Below are 18,724 nucleotides of genomic sequence, written 5' to 3'. Positions count from 1 at the left end.
TTTCCAAAACTTCTAAGGTCATGAAAGCATTGTATTGATTGTTCTGTGAAGAATTAAATTTCGAAAATTAGTTTGGACAATCCGCTTTTTCTTATCTGAAAAGCCACTATCAAATATCATTCGATGCCGGCATCTCAAAACCTGTCAAATTGTTTATGTTCTCAAAGATCTGTACTTGGCCCCGTAGTATTTTTAATTTATGTTAATGACATTCAACATTTACAACTAAATGGCAATATCATAAGTTACACAGATGATATAACAATAGTTATCTCTGATTGAAACCAATAAACTCTCAAAATTAAAGCTGAATCTGATATTTCAATAATTTCAAACTGGTTGAAAAATGCAATAAATTAACTCTTAACCTTAAAAAAACTGAATTCATTCATTTTCAATTATACACAACTGAAAACAGAGAACCTATCCTAATCCAATGTCATTCTAATGAGTGCCCATGTGTTCATTGTGCCTGTGAGTAGTAGAACAGAAGAAGTATTAGAAACAGATAAAATTTATCTGGATATTATTTTGAATAAAAACCTTAAATGGAAATCCCAAGTAACAATAAGTAATAAATTAAAATTTATTAACATCAAAATCCATACATTAAAAAATATTGTCTCTCCCCCCCCCCCCAGTCTTTCTTTGATCAATATATTTCACTTTGGTACTGCTAATTACACAATATGCTATCACAGTTTCGGGTGGTGACTATGAGACTAATATTAACATGGTTGGAAGTTCTTTGCAAAAAGTAATCAGCAATGTATCCCAAGAAATATTTGATCCAGGACTGCAATAATGACTATAGATTCAATATTCAGAAACAATAGTTTATAAAACAATATTATTTATTCAGACAAACTTTACATGGTTCAAAATAAAACAGTGAGACAAACCAAGACGAATTGAAATCCAATACAAAGTGATAAAACCATAATACAGAAACAATTTTTATATATTGCACCTAAAGAATATAGTAATCTAAATCATATGAAATAAAATCGGAAAAATGCATTAAAAATTTGAATGATTACTAATCAATGATATCAATCAAATCTCTTGAATAATAAATAGAATGCAATCTGTCGGTTTTTCTGGGGTTTTTTTTGTGTTAACTATCTTATATTTGACTGTATTTGCATATTATAATCTGACCACTATTAAATTTCAAATGAACATGAACAACTTATGATTACAATTACACTAATTTTTCAATTGCTTACATAATGAATATTAACTTCTATGCACCAAAGTCTAGATATGCGTGCTGTTTTACCTAGTTGGTCTGTTGCCAAGCATTATGCATTAATGAACCCTGCATGAATTGTACGATCCTTTGGGTTAATATTGGAATGGAATGTTTTTGTGTATCTGTGTTCTGTATTTGTCTTTATGTGATAATTAAATTTCAATTTTGTGTCCATGTCACTTTTGAGGCTTGATTTTGTACCAATAGATTCAAAAGTGGATGAAAAAACCAGTGTTTACATTCCTTCTTATGCGAAACGTTGTCTAACACTACTTTGAGAAGATTATTAATCATTTTTTGTAATTGATCTAGTACGGAAAATTTGCATATGATCAATATTAATAACTAAGAAAAAGGTAATCTCTTCTGAGAACTTTTTCTGGTTCTTATCTGTTAGTCTTCCTATTTAGAGATATACTTCAATCACCCTGGTGCATGCAAACAGTGGTAAGAGCAGTTAATACTCTGCACACTATTGTGGGACAAAGTGAGAGAACGAGAAAAAAAATGTTTAAATTACTAGGTTAGTCTAACCCTTGGGGATACTTTCCTGTCAATTCTTTATGCAGGAAAAATGGACAGCTTCGAAATAGCCACAGAAGAAAAGCCCCACCTCTAATTTTCACACAACTGTTAATTGCTAGCACACGAATAATCATCATTTTTGTTTCTTCACATGGGAAAAAGGCCAAAAATTATGCTGATTTCAAGGGAAAGGAAAAGCCCAATGGGAATTTTCTGAAAGTTGTAAGCAAGAATATCAAAAAATTTAAATTTTGTACCCACGAAAAAGTTAACAATATCAATATAGAAAAAAGTTAAATTAAAAAAAATTAGTTATACTAAATAAGAAAACATTCTAAATTCTAAATGGGAACATTATAAGTGGGATCCACTGTAATTGCACTTTTATGCGAATGTAATCATGAAATACAGAATTGGGGGGGGGAATGTTAAATACCCTATGCACAATAAACAAAATTAGATAAAAAGAACACAATTCGATAATTATACTCACCCCACCTGACAAAAAGATCAAATAAAATAATTAATTGCTTTAAATAAAAGCATATGCTACATTACTTCAAATAATATCGTATTATTTTAAATAATAGCATATGCTGGATATAATTAAGCTAAGAATGAGAAAAAAATGTACCTTGAGGCAAATCAAAAAATCCTCTCCGTCTTCGAAGTGAGTAAAATATTAAGAGACTTGAGTATATTACGACACCAATGGTTGCAGTATACCATATCACAATGTTACCCAATAAATGTATTTGAGCCTGGAAATAGAAATGGAAGAATGCAACAAAAATTTACTGAATATAACTTGCAAACAATTTTTTCATCAAAATAAAAATGAAAAACATTTGTTAGAGAACAGCGTTTCTCAACCTGTGGTCCGCGACAATGGCATAAGTGGTCCGCAGGCAGACTTGATAATTCAATTTTAACTGGATGGAAAATTATTCAATTGTTGTAATTGATATTATAGTAATATCCATGTGAATTCGCAAATAAAAATTGTACCTTCATTATTAGGTTCATTATACCTCATCAAGGAAAATGCGGGAAATTGCAATTCTAAATATGGGATATCTCTAATTTGAAGCCCAAAAATGCTATTTATGACAAATTTTTTACTTACTGCAAAAAGGGATGAAGGGTGAAAAAATAAAGGGTAGCTACAAATCGAAGTAAACAAAAATTTGATGAGAAAAACGTTCAAATGACCCAATTACTGTAAAATATGGGACGTCACCAATTGTCTTTAAAAATGTTGCCATAAGTCAGCAAAATCCCCAATTGTAGTTAAAATTGCTGAAAAACTGAGGAAAAAACAGTTTAACTTGACAACGTTAGATGTGAATATTTGTATGTATACCAAAATTATCATGGTATACATACGGTGTTTATTAACGATTTTGGTGAACATTACGAATTTAAATAAACATCATTGAAAAAATGGGACAAATGTGTAAAATAGAAATTTAGAAAGAAAAAAAATTCTACTAAAAATACAGAAATGTCCCATAATACAGGAAGCAAGTGGTCCATCGAATTATTTCAGACATTTTACTGGTCCTTGGGTTGAGAAAGGCTGCATTGGAATGAATAATAATAATTTATTACAAAGTAATGAAAATTGTGTACATGCAAGGGAACAAAATTATTTGCATTGCTATTCAGTATTCATAAATAGCTCTATTTAGAGAATCCTACAGCAAAAACAACATAAATCTTCCGAATTATCTAAGACCAAGAAATGGTCAAATATTTCAACAAATAGGTTATAATTACCTACACAATAACATCCAAACAAATAGTCAAATAATACTTATAATGATCTTTGTAAATTAACTATACAGGGTGATTCAGAAAAGATGGGGAAAACTTTAAGAGGTGATAGTACATACCAATACAAACAGTTGTCATCAAAGAATGAATGGTCTAACATGAAATGCAAATGATGATTCAAAATGACCGCTCCGCAAACATTAAAATGACATTCCTGTTGAAATTTATTGGGAGAAAAAGAACACCATGCATGCAAATGTAACCTGGGGAAGAAATAAAACCGTATGCAAATCTGTGCCACAGTGAATAAAATGTGCATGCTACTCCTGTGAAGCTATTCTAGTGTGCAATCATTCTAACAGAACGTACAGGATAATGGCGCACTTTAGTAATACTGAAAAAGCAGACAGGCATTTCATTTTCGGAGCTGCAAACGGAAGTATCATAGAGGCAACAGGAATGTATGGTGAATGTCTGCTTTTTCAGTATTACTAAAGTGTGCCATTATCCCGTACGTTACAACTATTAGAACGGTTGCACACTGGAATAACTTCACAGGGCTGGCATCCGCCCCTTTTATTCACTGTGGCGCAGATTTGCATACGGTTTCTTCTTCTTCCCCAGGTTACATTTGCATGAATGGTGTTCCTTTTTGTCCCATAAATTTTAACAGGAATGCAGTTTTAACGTTTACAGAATGGCAGTTTCGAAACGCGCTAGTTTGCACTTGTGTTCCATGTTAGACCATGCATTCTTTGAGAGCAATTGTTTCTATTGGTGTGTACTATCACCTATTAAAGTTTTTCCCATCTTTTCTAAATCACCCTGTATGCATTTGCAGGACACCTTGGAATAAATTTTGTACATTTACAGTGTGGTCCTTGTGTGGTTTTACCACTACTGTTTATGAAAAATGATAAAAAAAAATGCCTTTGAAGAGAAAGAATACTAAACATAATAAGTAATTCATTGACTTCTTTTTAATGTTCAAATGAAGTAATGCATTAACAAGACAATGCTTCAACAGATACAGAAAACTAGATGAATGAAGAGAAATCTGTGTTTCAGGGAAGGAAAATTCATCTCTGCCCTCACAGGGACTTGAACCTTGGTCTCTCATTTGCCAGACTACTCTACCAGAGTGCTCTACCAACTAAACTATGAAGACAGATAGAATCCCCCCTTTGGAATGTGTGTATATACAGAATGGCTTCATGCATTGGATGGTGGCCAACATGCTTATGCTCCAAAGGGGGAGAATTCTGTCTTAGCTTAGTTGGCAGAGCACTCAACCAGCAAGCAAGAGATTGGGGTTCGAGTTCTCATGAGGGCAGAGGGATGAATTTTCCTTCCCTGAAACACTGATATCTCTTCATTCATCCAGTTTTCCGTATCTGTTGTATTAACAGGGAAAAGTGACGTCTTTCTACATATAAGGTAATGTTTTTTGTCTCGGTTTCCATATTGTATGATTACACGTAACAGTATATCATGCCACCAAATTGGAGTTTTGCAAAAGCTTGATAAAGTTAAAAAAAAAAAAAACAATAATTAGGATGGTATTAAAATAACTTACATTGCTTTCAGGGCTCACCCAATAAGCGATTCCCCGAGTCAAAAAAGGCCAATCTGATGCCTCAGAACTATACATGTGATCTTCGACATTCTCATTATTCGTAAAAAACATTTTATACTGCAACCAAAATAAAATATTGTCACAAAGAATAAAAATACTAAAACTTTGAGGAAGGACATTGAAACACTCATTTAAGAAAGCAGATCACTCAATTTGATGATGGACAATTCAGTAACAAAGTGTAAAAAAAATGACACAAATGATAAAGTGATGCATATGTTGCATCGGGTTATCAGATTCTAAAACTGTAAAATATGGTCTCATAGATATATATGTCCCTATGACAAAGGGCTTGGCCGTGCTTATGATAGAATATCACTATGCTTTTTAGAAAACAAAAATTTTCCCCAAAAATGAGCAGCTATTACATTAACTGTTGCTTTTTTTTACCTCTGACCCAGTGCTGTCTTAATGAACGAGTCCACTCGGAGGCCTGAACTGCCGAGGGGCTCCAGGAAAATGAGATCTGGTTAAAATTTTTGAGAGTAAGCATTTTAGTTGATAGGCAGGCATTTTTGACAGGGGGTTTCAGAAAAATCATTCTGCCTGGGGGACCACGATGCTCTTAAGAAGGCCCTGCTCTGACCATCAAGCTGGACTTTTGACTGCATTATTGAGGTCATATGTCATTGTCTTCAACATATACAGAATAGAAAAAACCAATAGTATAAGAACAAATAAGAATGTCCCTCTTGTATGGCATTATTATGTTTTACCACCATATATATTTAAAGTAACATGTATGGGCAAGAAATATTTGCAAATCTAAAAGACATTCATACATTTCTTCATTTGTGAACCTTTTTTTTTGTAATAGGTTGTAATTTTTATTTCAATCTAAAAAAAAAAGAAATTGAGATCAATTTTTTTTTCATGTGGTGTGAAAAACAAACAGGGTATACACAAGAAAAAGTGACAAAAAAATTATGGTAAAGGACAGTTTATCATGCTTATTTCAAGTTTGACTAATAGCAATATTGCAGATGACCATTACACAACAAAGCAAATTCACTTAACAAATTTTGAATCAAAAGTACATATGCACCTGTAATTCCCAAAACTTTTCTTGAAATGAAAGTCTAGTTGGTTCAAGAGGCACAAATTCTGCCATACCCATTTCCTTTTCCCTTTCTTTTTGATCAGCACCTAAATAAAATAACTTTGTTTAAGCAAAGAGGAATTTAATTAAAAGTTATATTAATGCAGACAATTCTAAAGTTTAGCGATTAAACATGTAAATCTATAAAGGCTTCATTTAAAAATATGAAAATTTTTTTTATCAAGATAATAAAATTCAGTTAATATATTGTTACGAACTATCGATGATAGATGGTGCGATTTGTTCGATGGCTCTCAGAAATATCAAAATCGGTTGATACCGGTTTCGGTTTGGCAGAAATGACTGTGATTGGTGGAGAACTGGCAGGGCGTGTAGAAAAAAATCTAGAAAGTCCCGCCCCTCCGTACGGTGGTGCCGTCGACTTGGAAACTCTAAAATAGAATTTTGTAGAATGTTCTTTTTCTCGAAGTTTCTCCGGGGTTATGAATAGTGCGGCGCTCACAAGATGGCAGGCTAGACAGGCTCAGAGAGACACAAGGAGATTTAGTCAGTTGCGTTTAAACTTTGCAAAAAAGTTGTTAGCTGTAAATACGTGTAAATTGCTATTCTGTAAATAAATCTGTGTTTGTCCGTCAAACCGCTTCTTGTTTTGCAATCCCGAAGTCTTGTGGAAAATTATCTGGAAGAATATATTCCAGAAGCCCAAAATGCAGTCATTCTCCAAACTTATATTCTCAGGTTGTAAACAAAAAAAAAAAAAAAAAAAAAAACTTTTTATTTTTAGAGCAGATCATATATATATTTTTGATAAGATAGTTAACAAAAATGGGACAAATGGCAAGTGAACTTCAAATCAATTCAAGTTCAACCAAAACTTGGGTATGTATGTGATTCCAACCAAACCAATGTGAAGAAATACAGAAATATTCCACTATTGAATTGCATTTAAAATTTCAGTGGTCCTTCTGTTATTAAAGGCCAAGAAATGCTTTCACAGTATCATTGCCCAAAGAACGAACATGATTTTTTTTTACATGTCAAGAAGATATTTAAAGCATCTAGTTAATAAATTTTAGTAAAACTTGCACACATGAAAAGATTGGGTAATTGAAATTTATGGTCAAACTTGACAGAAAAATACATGTTCACACAACATGCATATGCTTCATTGTTTCTGAACTCTGATGATAAATATTAGTTTTTAATTTTATAATTTGAAAGAGTTCTTTTTGCAAGCAATGAAGAGAGAGAATATCTTGAAGACTAGTAAAATCCTTACTTAAGAAAAAAAGTTCTTTGCTAGTCCTAGGTTATTGCTGAATTTCCATTCAAATTATCAGAACACCTTGGGATCTAAAATCATAATTCCGTATATCGGAGGTAAAGGATACCATGTCACAAAAGTGTAATTTAATAGGAGAGCAGTTTAAAGGGTTTTTTGTGTACCTTCATTATGACATGATGCCTTTCATGAAGTGAATATCTCTGCAGTTTATTGACATAAGAGTGTTCTATACCTCTGTGTAATGTAATGAAAGTAAAGCAAATTAATAGTGCTATTCCAATATTGAAAAGAAATTGATATAGTGCCCTTCATACCTTCGGCATACAGAATTAAACTATTCTTATGAAAGAATTCAAATAATTTCAAATTTTATAACAAAACCTACTGTTTCATGAAATAAAAAAATTCAGAGTTTACAGATTTTAACTAATGGATATGAAGCATGGTTTGTTGAGTGTCTAAAAACAAAAATCACATAACTCTTTCAATTTATTTTTTCCAGTTGTAAATTTTATGAGAAATAAATTAAAATCTTGGTCATTTATGATAGGAATACATAGATATCCCAATCTCATTCATTGCATACTTTTAGTATATCTGTGTTCTTCAACATTCCAAACAGTATCATCTTGGTTTACCAATCTGTCTGTCACTACTTCATGTTGATGGAATCCCCAATCTGGAAGCTGCTTTCCACTGAACTGAAAAAAAACACGGGAGAGTGAAATAAATTACTATATCAAATAAGAAGAAATGGTATCACTGCAAGTGAAATAACAAACACAGATCGCTAACAATTACTTAGTGTTTTATGAGCATTGATTTTTTTTTTTAATTGAAAAGCAACTGAGAAAAATCATCAAAAGTATCATGGATGTCTTGAATATTTACTTTTAAGCTAAGCAATTGTATTAAGGAATCACAAAAAATATCCTACATCACATTCTACAAGCACTTTTTTAAGGTTTATGGTTAGAGAAGGCAGCCATTTAAGATAGTTGTATTGCTTTTAATGAGAAAAAAAAAACCAGATAATCTGAGTAAACAGCATTCTATTTAATTTCTCAAGCAGATCAAGCGATTCAAAAATGTTTTGTCAAAATTTAATTGATAGTGAGACATGTATGATATCAAATCAGGGTTTGTACTTTCAATGCTTGTCCAGAGTTCACATGAATCAGTCTGACATGTGAATGTATAGTATGCCACACGTCACCTTCTGCCTCTCTGTTTATTATGTCCTGAAAGTAATGAAAAAAAATTCTGTTGAAGAACATATAGCATATGTCAACAATTGCAATTATGAAACCACTATATATAAAATTTAACTCATACATATCGACCATAGTTTTGAAAACATAAAATCATACCACTTTCCAAAGGTTCTGCTCAGGAAATGAAATATTGTAGTCAATATAGCATGAGACTTCTTGGTGCTGTGGAGACATAGGAGCTGCAACATCGTGACTATAAATGTACAATGATGCAAAATTATCAAAGATGGACCAGTGGGTAAAATATTTTACACACTGCAATCTATTGAAAACTTTCAAAATTCTTGTTCTGCAGTTTGTGTCAACTTCAGTTCATTAGTTTTGGCTGAGTGCAGTGAAAAATATAACCATTTGAATGTAATAATAAAGTCTGATGAAATGTTACACAAAATCAATTTAAAACGCTTATGCAACTTAAACGATAAAATAACCTTTTTTAGTTACGGGGTGTCCTATAAGTGCTAATGCTTGTCTTAAGAGCATCACGCTCCCCCCCCCCCACCGGTAAAGCAAGTTTTCTGAGGCCTTACCTGGCTAAAAATGCTTGCCTAAAAAATATTTTCTTGAGGCCCAGATGGGCCCATGCGTTAAGATGGCACTGAAGATAACCCTTGAAAATGAACCGAGTATACACTATTTATCATCATACAATCAGTCTACAACAATAACAAACTGTGAATATACTAGTAGAGTTTTAACTTTAGTGAGCTGTAAGAGATCAACAAAGAAATTAGGTACCACAATTTGATAGTTTTCCATCACTTGCAAGTATTAAGTAAAGTAGTTTAATAATTGTAGGTACCCAATGATCTCACTGAAAAACATGAAAAGTCGGAAATGACTAAAAGTAGCTCAAGTTGACTTACAGAAGCAGAAAGTAACACTTTAAGTTAAAAAGCCATTAACAGAGTGAATTTTGCAATCTGATACCTATTTAGTGCTCTGCTGGTCATTCCGTGAACAAGTTGAATGATATCTCCATGCTTTATTTTCTGGATTGGCTCTGATACAACCAAGTCATTTCTGTGAGATAAAAAAAAAATTTAATTTTCCAACAAAAAAAACAAAACAAAAAAAAACAGTAAATGATCTGCATCAAAATGTAATTGAAGTAACTTTCGTTTATTTAAATGATTCTCAAATTATTCTGTGTTTTAATCATACTCACATATCTGGAAGCTTTACAATCCACCAGTTGTTAACATCCTTGAAACTGTAACATGTTATCTACAAAATTAATGCAATGTATCTTCAATATATTAATAAATATCTTCATAACATAAGACTGGTTCATCAAGAGTCTGTTTTCTTGTCAAGCACAGTTTTCACAATGCATTCAAAAGTGAAATTAAAAGTTGAAATAACAATTAAAAATATATCTTGAGTGAAAATGATACATGCCACTTAAAAAGAAAATAAAGTAAATTTTGCATTACGTATAGCAATAATAAATATAACTATGTAACAAAAATAGAAAAATTATTAAATCTGAACCTAAATGATGTTCTTATGGCATATCATGCATATATATAATCCACGAGATTATTACATAACACAAGGTTATTGGAGGTTAGCCTTTCTAGACATCTGTATTTTGAACTTCCATACATTATGAAAGCAAAATATCCATACATTTTTTAAAAAATTGATAGATTTTAAATTAAAAAAACTGAGAAATTTTAGCTGAAATTACAATATCTCTAACTCTAGTTTGTAAAGATTTGGTCTGGATTGTGCAATGGGATTTTGCTGAACAACAATTGGCTGATTATCCTGCTTTCATCTCAAAAAATTATGGTCAGGTCAGCCATAGGTGTCTGTGTTTTTCCATTGAAAATTTGATAACCCTATTCATGGTCCCCACAAGATCCAGGACAATTATCATTATTTTTTTTTGTTTTTCCATGCTATAAATTCACTATAGAAGGGTCCACGAAAAGTCTGGCTTGGATCCTAGCCCAGGGGCAAAGTTCCAGGATGTAGGGCCCATGCCTCTATTATTAACAAATATTTCAAATTAGATATCCTTTTTTTCCTTCACATAATCTCCTCTACACATCTCTGGAGAGATTGCTCTGGCTGCTACTCTTTCGGATTTGAAAATGGTTGTTTTGAAAAACATGAGTGCAAAAGATGTTTATGAATTTAAGAAAATATAATCACAATTTTGTTATCTTAACTTAATTTCAAAAAAAAGAAGAGAAATTTAACTTATGATTTTAAAAATAGAGGAAAAATAAAGAATTTTATCAATTAGGCAATTAATATTATGTATTATCAGTAATATTCTGACTTCAATAAATTCTAAAACTTTACATGAGCTAAGTTGAATATACAGAGTGATTCAAAACTCAACGTACAAACTTTTAGGGGAGGTCGAAAAAATAACACAGAATTAACAGAGGAATGTATCACAAAAAAAAACTTTTTTTTTTGTACATAACTGTGGATGTTAAGAACTTTGAGCACTTGTTGTGAAACTTAACACATACACGTACTGTCCTCGTGTAAAGTATCGCTAAATAAAAAGTTTTTCCACCCATTATTGTCTTGTCATTTCCGCATCTTCATTTATCCTCCAGCTGATCAGGTTGGGGTATCCGGTAATACATTCCCATTTGATTCTGTTTTCAGTTTTTGTGTCTTCTACCTTCCCTAAAAGTTTGCATGTTAAATTTTGAATCACCCTGTAAATATATATATATATATATATATATATATATTACAAATGTTCGCTCACTATCAAAATATGTATCAGCCTATTATTTTCCATTCTCAACTTGTAAGTAATCAATGTTTAAAGCAAAATAATATAGTGATCCCTATTGGGCCATTTATAATGCAGATGAGTGAAATTTATAAACAATGTAAAGAATTAAATTCATTTATTCATGAGCATGACAAATATAAATCTGCAATCAAATTCCATTAGTCTGATGATAACAACAAACATGCCAACCTGTTGCTGGTGAGAACTCCCCCTACCATCTGGATAGCGCACTGGATAAACTTGTGGATGAGAATGCATCCAACAAGCACGACCATGGGTATGTCTTAAAGTGATTTGAGATCCATGAGCAATGTGAAGAGGCTGGCCTTTGGTTATTGATGCAAGACCTCCCTATTGAATACATACAGCTTATTTATTCAAGTATTTAGTTTTATGAAGATAATACAAAACAAAAGTATGAACAAATGGGGAAAAAAGTATTTTTTCATGAATAATTTAAAAAAATACAAAACTTTTTCTCTACCTCTAGACTTGCTTGAAATGCACTAGTCATAATGTTGTCATGTGGACCAGCCTTGGTCAAAATGCTTAGATGAATGTAAAATATAGAAAGATACACACACACTGGGACAATGATGACAGCAACAAATCTTATGAACAAATGAAGAAGAAGCTGCCGCTGCAAAAAAATAACATTATGTAACATGATTTTTTTTGTTTCTGGATAGTCAGCCACATTTTCTGTCTTACAACTAAAAAGGGCAGAAAATAGCATTTTTATGTTTTCAACTTTGCGACTAGGGAGAATGAATTTTTGTTGTTTTAGGAGATTTACAGAAGTATTACAAAAAATTATGCAATGATTAGCAGTTTTACCCTAGGGTTACCAGTTATTGATAATTAACGACCATAATTCACTGAAAGTAAAATGGGACATAGTAAAGTTTCCCCCGACTTCTTATCAGTCGTAGGTCCTCGGCTGTACCTCCACTACAGTTCCAGGACAAAATAACTGGATTCTAGACTCCCAAAAGAAGAAAACAACACTTTATTTAATTTATTATCCAACACCTCCAACGGAACCGTCCTGTCTCTTCAGTACAAACTTTCACACCTCTCCATCTTTTTCGAATGTCTCCAATCGTTCTCGTTTCCCTCTCTCGCGACTCCTGTTTCTCCTCAGCCTTTTTCCAACCTCTTTTCTCCTGAACCTTACAGACATACAGGTAATCAATCATCAAAAAGTTAAATGGCCTTCCATTACCAAAACCAAAGTTAAGCCAAACAAAAAAATAGCTGATTCAAGACCAAAAAATGCAGGTGATGATCCAATGATGTAACCGCAGTCAGTCTTCTCCTTATTTGCCATCGCGGCATGCAATGTTAAATTTTGTTTTAAATACTGTACTATAACATTTTGCTTATTTCATATGAACAATTTCCAAAAGTATGAATGGCACCATTATACATAAAAACTGGTCACATAAAATAAGTTGTCACAGCTGTAGATGAGAAATTAGCAGCATTAAAACACCTACAACATGTTCCCCACATTTTCTATGGCAACATTTAAAAGATGGGTTTTATCGGATATCAGTAAAGAATGTGGAACACAAGTTTCCAAAACAACTCAAAACTGAAAAAGAAGCTTGGGATACCTTTGTTTGCATGCTTAATGGCTTCCTAGGTAATTGAAATACCAAAAACCATCTTGATTTTGTAGAAAAACAAAAATCTATACAAAAATGTAATGCTCAATGTCTCTACTAGTGGCACATCACATCTTCCACACTCATCTTAACAAATTAAAAGAAAGCATGGGTGCTTACTCAAAAGAGCACCTTCACCACGAAATTCTTGACTTAGAACATCTATACCCAGGACAAAACAGTGAAAATATCATTTAAGGGCTTCAATGTAGAAATGAAGGGTATATGAGAATGAAGATAGAAAAAATTTCATCATTTTGTAAATTTAAAATTTTAATTTAACTTTATTTTCTGTGAAGCTTCTGGATATGTAATTATGAAGTTATGTGCAGGTTTTTTTAAAATGATTATCAGTGGGAAAAATTCTTTGTTTTGCCATTTTTAATATTCCATTCACCAAATCAGCCAATGGTAAATGATCAATTCCCAAATACTGATCCCCTTACTACAAAAGCAAAGTTTGAGAGGAATAAACATTTTTTTTATAACTACTCAGGCTATGCAAAGACAGAAATTGTTGCACAGTGAATATTTAATATTCTTAATTTTCTAAAATGCATTTCTATGGGGGATCTGTTCAAATAATGATAATGAATATTGCCATACATAAACATAAAAAAGGCAAAAGTGGCAAAATTTACATATACATTTCAAATAAAAAAAATTGTAAGTATTGGAAAAAAAGCCAAAAAAACTTACAGCATTTAATGATGAGTTGGCTATCATCTGCCAATAATCCCAAGTAAGTAATGACAGAACTAATAAGGCAGAAAATCCTCCTATGTACTTCACGCTATCAGGAAAAAAATAAAAGGAATAATTTGATAGGAAAATTCAAAACAAAAAGTAAAGAAAAATTTTCTAAACAATATTTCAAATCATATGGAAATGAATTAAGATGAATGATGATAAAAAAAGAGAAGTATTTAAACCAAACACACACACGCATGTGTATATAAGTCTAGAATGATGCAATAACATTTTTTAAAACTTAATTGATCATTTTTATCATGGTCATAGAACATTTGAATTTTTTTTTTTTGCAAAATAATTCATAAATGTATGTGCAGAAATATCTGTACACCCATTATCTTTATGCATTTTAACTTGAGATTTCAATTTAGGTTAAGGTAAATTCAACTACAAATCCACACTTTTAATTTTAATAGCATAAAATTTATCACAAACACATTCTTAACCATGAAAACTTGTTTAACCTTAGAAAATATATTACTTCTAAACATCATTGAAAGTTTCAATAAATAAGTTTTTCATCTTAATATGCTTATTATGTTTCATACAAAATTTCAATTGATGTGAATTTTCATGTTTTATATGAATTAGTTTCGATAACATCAAGATCAAAAAACAAAATGTGTCATTTTATTATTTTTATAAATCAACTGAAAAAGCCAACACACCAGATGGCACAAGTAAGGCACACACTACACAACATCAACCACATCCACCATGAAAAACCAAATGGTCTGGAAAAAACAAATTAAAAATTCAATCAATCTAGAATAGTAGACATTGATACATGCATTACGTGGCACAAAATGAAGGGTATTTAAAACCTGAAACAAAATTTTAATATTCACCTGACTTTTTTTTGACGAAATTTTAGATAACATAAAACTCCAAAAGCAGAGAACCAAAGCAACATGCTCTCCATGAGAATAAACCTTGACTGGGTCAAAAGAGAGTTTTCTGAAATAAAAATCAAATCAATACTAAGAAAATGACGGAAGGTATAGATCAATTTATTCATGTGATATTTAACTGGCCTTTTTATTCAAATGTATGAGATGGAACTTAATTCACAAGTTTCACCATAATGGCATCATTTAATACAAATATTCATTAAAAAATAAATTTGCAGCTGATTAAATAAATAGTAAACACACACAAGATTATCTTTTATAAAAGAAAAAGATTCAACTTCTAGTACTTAGAAAAATCATTTATAAATAGATTTAATTTAAAAAAGAACCTTGTTTTCTGAGCTGAACGGAATGACATGCTGTCACGGAACGATTACTTCTATATTAGGACACCAATAAAGGAGAGCAAGAGCATCTTGAACTGCAACTTATTTTCAGGCAGCACTGCTCAAACAGACAATTTCATGGCGAGCTGTGTGTGTGTGGACTCATCATTTCAGTTCAAGAGATTAAGGAATGGAAGGGGGATGATACCTTAGTCGCTACCTTTTCATCCTTAAGGAATAATATTTTTTGTGAATTAATTGTTAAAAATTATTTATTTCCATTTCAACCTCTCAGGAAGAAAATCTGCTAAAAGATATTACTATGTTTTTATAATGTGATAATCTGCAGATACACTCAGGAAATTACAGTACCCAGGTTTCATAAAATTCTCTCGCCACAGTTTTATAGATACATAAGTTATACACATACATAATATACAATATGTATAATTTAGATATAAAGCATTTAAATTTCATATTTCAAAGTACCCCAACATTGAGGTTTTACCTAAAATAATTATCACACCAGCAAGTACGGCAGTTCGGTGGGTTAGTCCCATTTCTATTACCAAGTAATACACTGTAGGAGCTAGAAGACTACCAAACAAAGCAGGAATAAATCTTAGAGCTCGAAGAGGCATATGTGATGGATATACTGAAACAAAAACCAAACAAGAAAAATCCTTTGATGGTAGTAGAAAATATTATGTTGTATGGTATAGTTGCTTTTTCATGTAGGTTATAAAGAAATTTTTACATGCTATAATAATAATAATCAGGCATAAAATGGGGAAAAAAAGAAATTACATTATACACACCTCCTCCAATACCACTGAATTCTACATTCCCATCAAAATTAGCAGCGTATCCTGTGCGAGAAAATAAATACAATAACAAATGGGTGAATTTTAAAATGAAGAAATATAGCAAACTATAGAAAAATTCATCCATGAAACAGTATGAGAAGGTTATTTTTTATATCTTCAATTCATTTTTATGAATCATATAATCGAGCACTTCTTTTTTCTTTGCTTTCGTGCCTGGCTGACTTTCTATTTTCCACAAAAGCCTTTTTAAGTTAATGTACCAACCTGTTGTATTTTTAAGTTGGCAACTGCCATCAATTTATAAACATACTCTGTTCTGTCCAATTCCCACATTTGGATGAGATTCCAGAAGTTGTCACATGATCAATTTGACAAATTAGAAAATAGCCTCCTAATCAAAGTGCTCAAAATATGGGTGTTCCATACATTTCTTGGCGGGAGCTTCCAGTGTTCGAAGGTCCAGCTCTTCCTGGCTGGACTGATCTGGGTTGCTTTGAAATTTAGTTAAAAATGAAGTAAAATAGAATGAAATAAGGGTTTTCCCCACTACAGGATGCTCCAACGGCAGAGGATGATGGTGGGTGAGTGTTAAGTTTTTAGTTTCAGTGACTTTTGGGTCTGTTTGACCACTTGTATTATAATTACTATTTTGAGCGGCTCATAAGATAATTTTCTTTTATGTTATGAATTTTGCTTTTCGTTTAAACTGCATTTCTTTATCATGGCCCAAATTATAGTTTAACTGTTTAAAATGATTGGTTGCAGAATTTAATTAATATTGTTTTAAAATATGTTTGAAGCAAATAAATGATTAAAATTAAAGGTTTGCACACAATTTCTTTACCTATCGTATAATACCTTATAGGCATTTTGCTATATCTATCATCTGAAAGTGTAAAGGAAGTTGCTGTGAAGCTACTTCCTAGACACTACACAAAAGTAATGTGTGGTAAACCACTTTACAGTGTGGAATAACTAACTGAATAATATTAATAAATTAATCAAATTTTTACTTTTTGTTACAAATAAAGGTTTTTTTAATGCATTTTTAATGATACCAATAACAGCAATTCAGAAAAAATTTTAAAAACAGTATTAATTCAGTGGTGCGTGATAATGCTAGCTCTCGATATAATATGATAACCTCCTTGCAAATATATTTATTCTCAGTCTACAGTATCGCTACATCAAGGTTTCACTGTATTGTAAAAAGTATCCCATATACGAACTAAATTTTCATATTACAGTAGACTCTTGATAATCTAACCGTGTGCTAATCCAGTCCACCCAGTAATCTGGAATTTTTTAGACGGGTTTTCTTTGAACATAGAAGAGAAAAACATATCACTGTATGCCTGTGCACAGAAGTTTATATTATTTGAATTGGCTTTCTGAATTGACTTCTAGTAATCAGACAATTTTGATTATGCAACACACCCTGGTCTGATATGTGACAGATTAGCAAGAGTCTACTGTACATCTGAATCAAAGAATAATTGCTAATATTCTTTTATAAAATTATCAATTTTACCAATAAACAATGAATACTTCATGTAAAAACATAGAATACCTGCTAATGCAATCAGCTGTTTTCCAAGAGGTGGGTAAGTATCAAAGAAAAAGGTTTGTTTCATGTAAAGACTTACACTTTTTCCATAATGTAATTCATCGAACCTGCAAAATACAATTCCCATTTAAAAAACTTTTTTTTTTTCATAAAGTATGAAACAATCATGTTCATACATTATTAAGTATTGATTGAATTCACAAAAAAATTTTACATTGGATTTTCTACATTGAAGCTATTAACCAATTTGCATCCAGAAGCGGAATAATCTACAAATTAGTAAATGTCCCTAGAATGTAGAGTAATACCCTTGTAAGCTTATAGTATGTGAAAACTTATTTCTTTATCAATACATAACGATACCACCCAAGTAGTATTAGCATTGCATATTTCACCCATTTGCAGGAAGGCTGCAAATAAGTGAATACACCTGTTAAAAGACTAAACTGGTTCCTCAGTATTAAATATTAATATTTATTTGCACACTCAACAAGAGGAAACGTTTAGCACCATTAACAAAGTACCACTTGGTCCTACAAATGTTTTTTTTAAAATAAAGAGATGTATTGTGAAATTAAATAAATATCAATTATTCAACATTTATTCCTGTATGTATACAGAAATAAATATTGTATTTTATCATGCAAAAAATCACCAGATGCTTTATAAAAAAAAAAGAAAATATATCAACTCACACAATTCCTCTGGGTTGATCCAACCTCCACATGCGGGTAATAGCAGCACATATAAAAATCAGTATTGCTGCAACATCAACTTTTATCTCAAATGTGAGCGGCCTAGAGTCATGACTAAACCAAGACTTCGTGAACATGGAATCGGGAGTTTTAGACAAGTCCTCCTAGAAAAAAAATTTCATATTTATGTTATTTCCACAAAGAAACAATAACTGATTCATGTAAAATTACTATAAACATGAAAAAAAAAAAATTAAAACTATTCTTTGTTTAATACATAATATAATATTTACGCACAACAGAGATTTTCCTCTGGAAACCTAAAATCATGAGTTTATATATAGAAAATTTTATAAGGTTGCAAAATCATATTTTACAGAAAAATTTACGATCA

General features: G+C 31.5%; 1 protein-coding gene across 2 annotated transcripts in view; it reads right to left on the bottom strand.

The window, feature by feature from the left end:
* Positions 1–18,724, bottom strand: part of rt (Protein O-mannosyltransferase rt) — a 30,538-nt gene that overhangs the window by 9,873 nt on the left and 1,941 nt on the right. The window contains exons 2-19 of one of the 2 annotated variants that reach the window (XM_089231232.1): positions 18,331–18,494; positions 17,639–17,742; positions 16,060–16,110; positions 15,750–15,896; positions 14,853–14,961; positions 14,673–14,738; positions 13,951–14,044; positions 12,066–12,221; positions 11,771–11,932; positions 9,980–10,038; positions 9,742–9,834; positions 8,908–9,004; positions 8,686–8,778; positions 8,124–8,238; positions 6,238–6,338; positions 5,133–5,249; positions 2,415–2,541; positions 840–2,278 (exon numbers count right to left, since the gene is read on the bottom strand). In XM_089231232.1, coding sequence (XP_089087358.1) covers positions 2,115–2,278; positions 2,415–2,541; positions 5,133–5,249; positions 6,238–6,338; positions 8,124–8,238; positions 8,686–8,778; positions 8,908–9,004; positions 9,742–9,834; positions 9,980–10,038; positions 11,771–11,932; positions 12,066–12,221; positions 13,951–14,044; positions 14,673–14,738; positions 14,853–14,961; positions 15,750–15,896; positions 16,060–16,110; positions 17,639–17,742; positions 18,331–18,494 — 2,019 coding nt within the window. In that variant the 3' untranslated portion in view covers positions 840–2,114. Of the gene's footprint in view, positions 1–839; positions 2,279–2,414; positions 2,542–5,132; positions 5,250–6,237; positions 6,339–8,123; positions 8,239–8,685; positions 8,779–8,907; positions 9,005–9,741; positions 9,835–9,979; positions 10,039–11,770; positions 11,933–12,065; positions 12,222–13,950; positions 14,045–14,672; positions 14,739–14,852; positions 14,962–15,749; positions 15,897–16,059; positions 16,111–17,638; positions 17,743–18,330; positions 18,495–18,724 lie in introns of those variants that run through there. The other variant, XM_089231231.1, reaches the window with a different exon arrangement.

Source organism: Pholcus phalangioides, unplaced genomic scaffold, assembly GCF_987345545.1.
Source record: "Pholcus phalangioides strain wild (caught in Gottingen) unplaced genomic scaffold, Ppha-v1.0 ptg000004l_1, whole genome shotgun sequence".
Taxonomy (NCBI): domain Eukaryota; kingdom Metazoa; phylum Arthropoda; class Arachnida; order Araneae; family Pholcidae; genus Pholcus; species Pholcus phalangioides.
The sequence above is the reverse complement of the archived record's forward strand: the minus strand, read 5'-3'. Positions and strand labels throughout refer to the sequence as shown.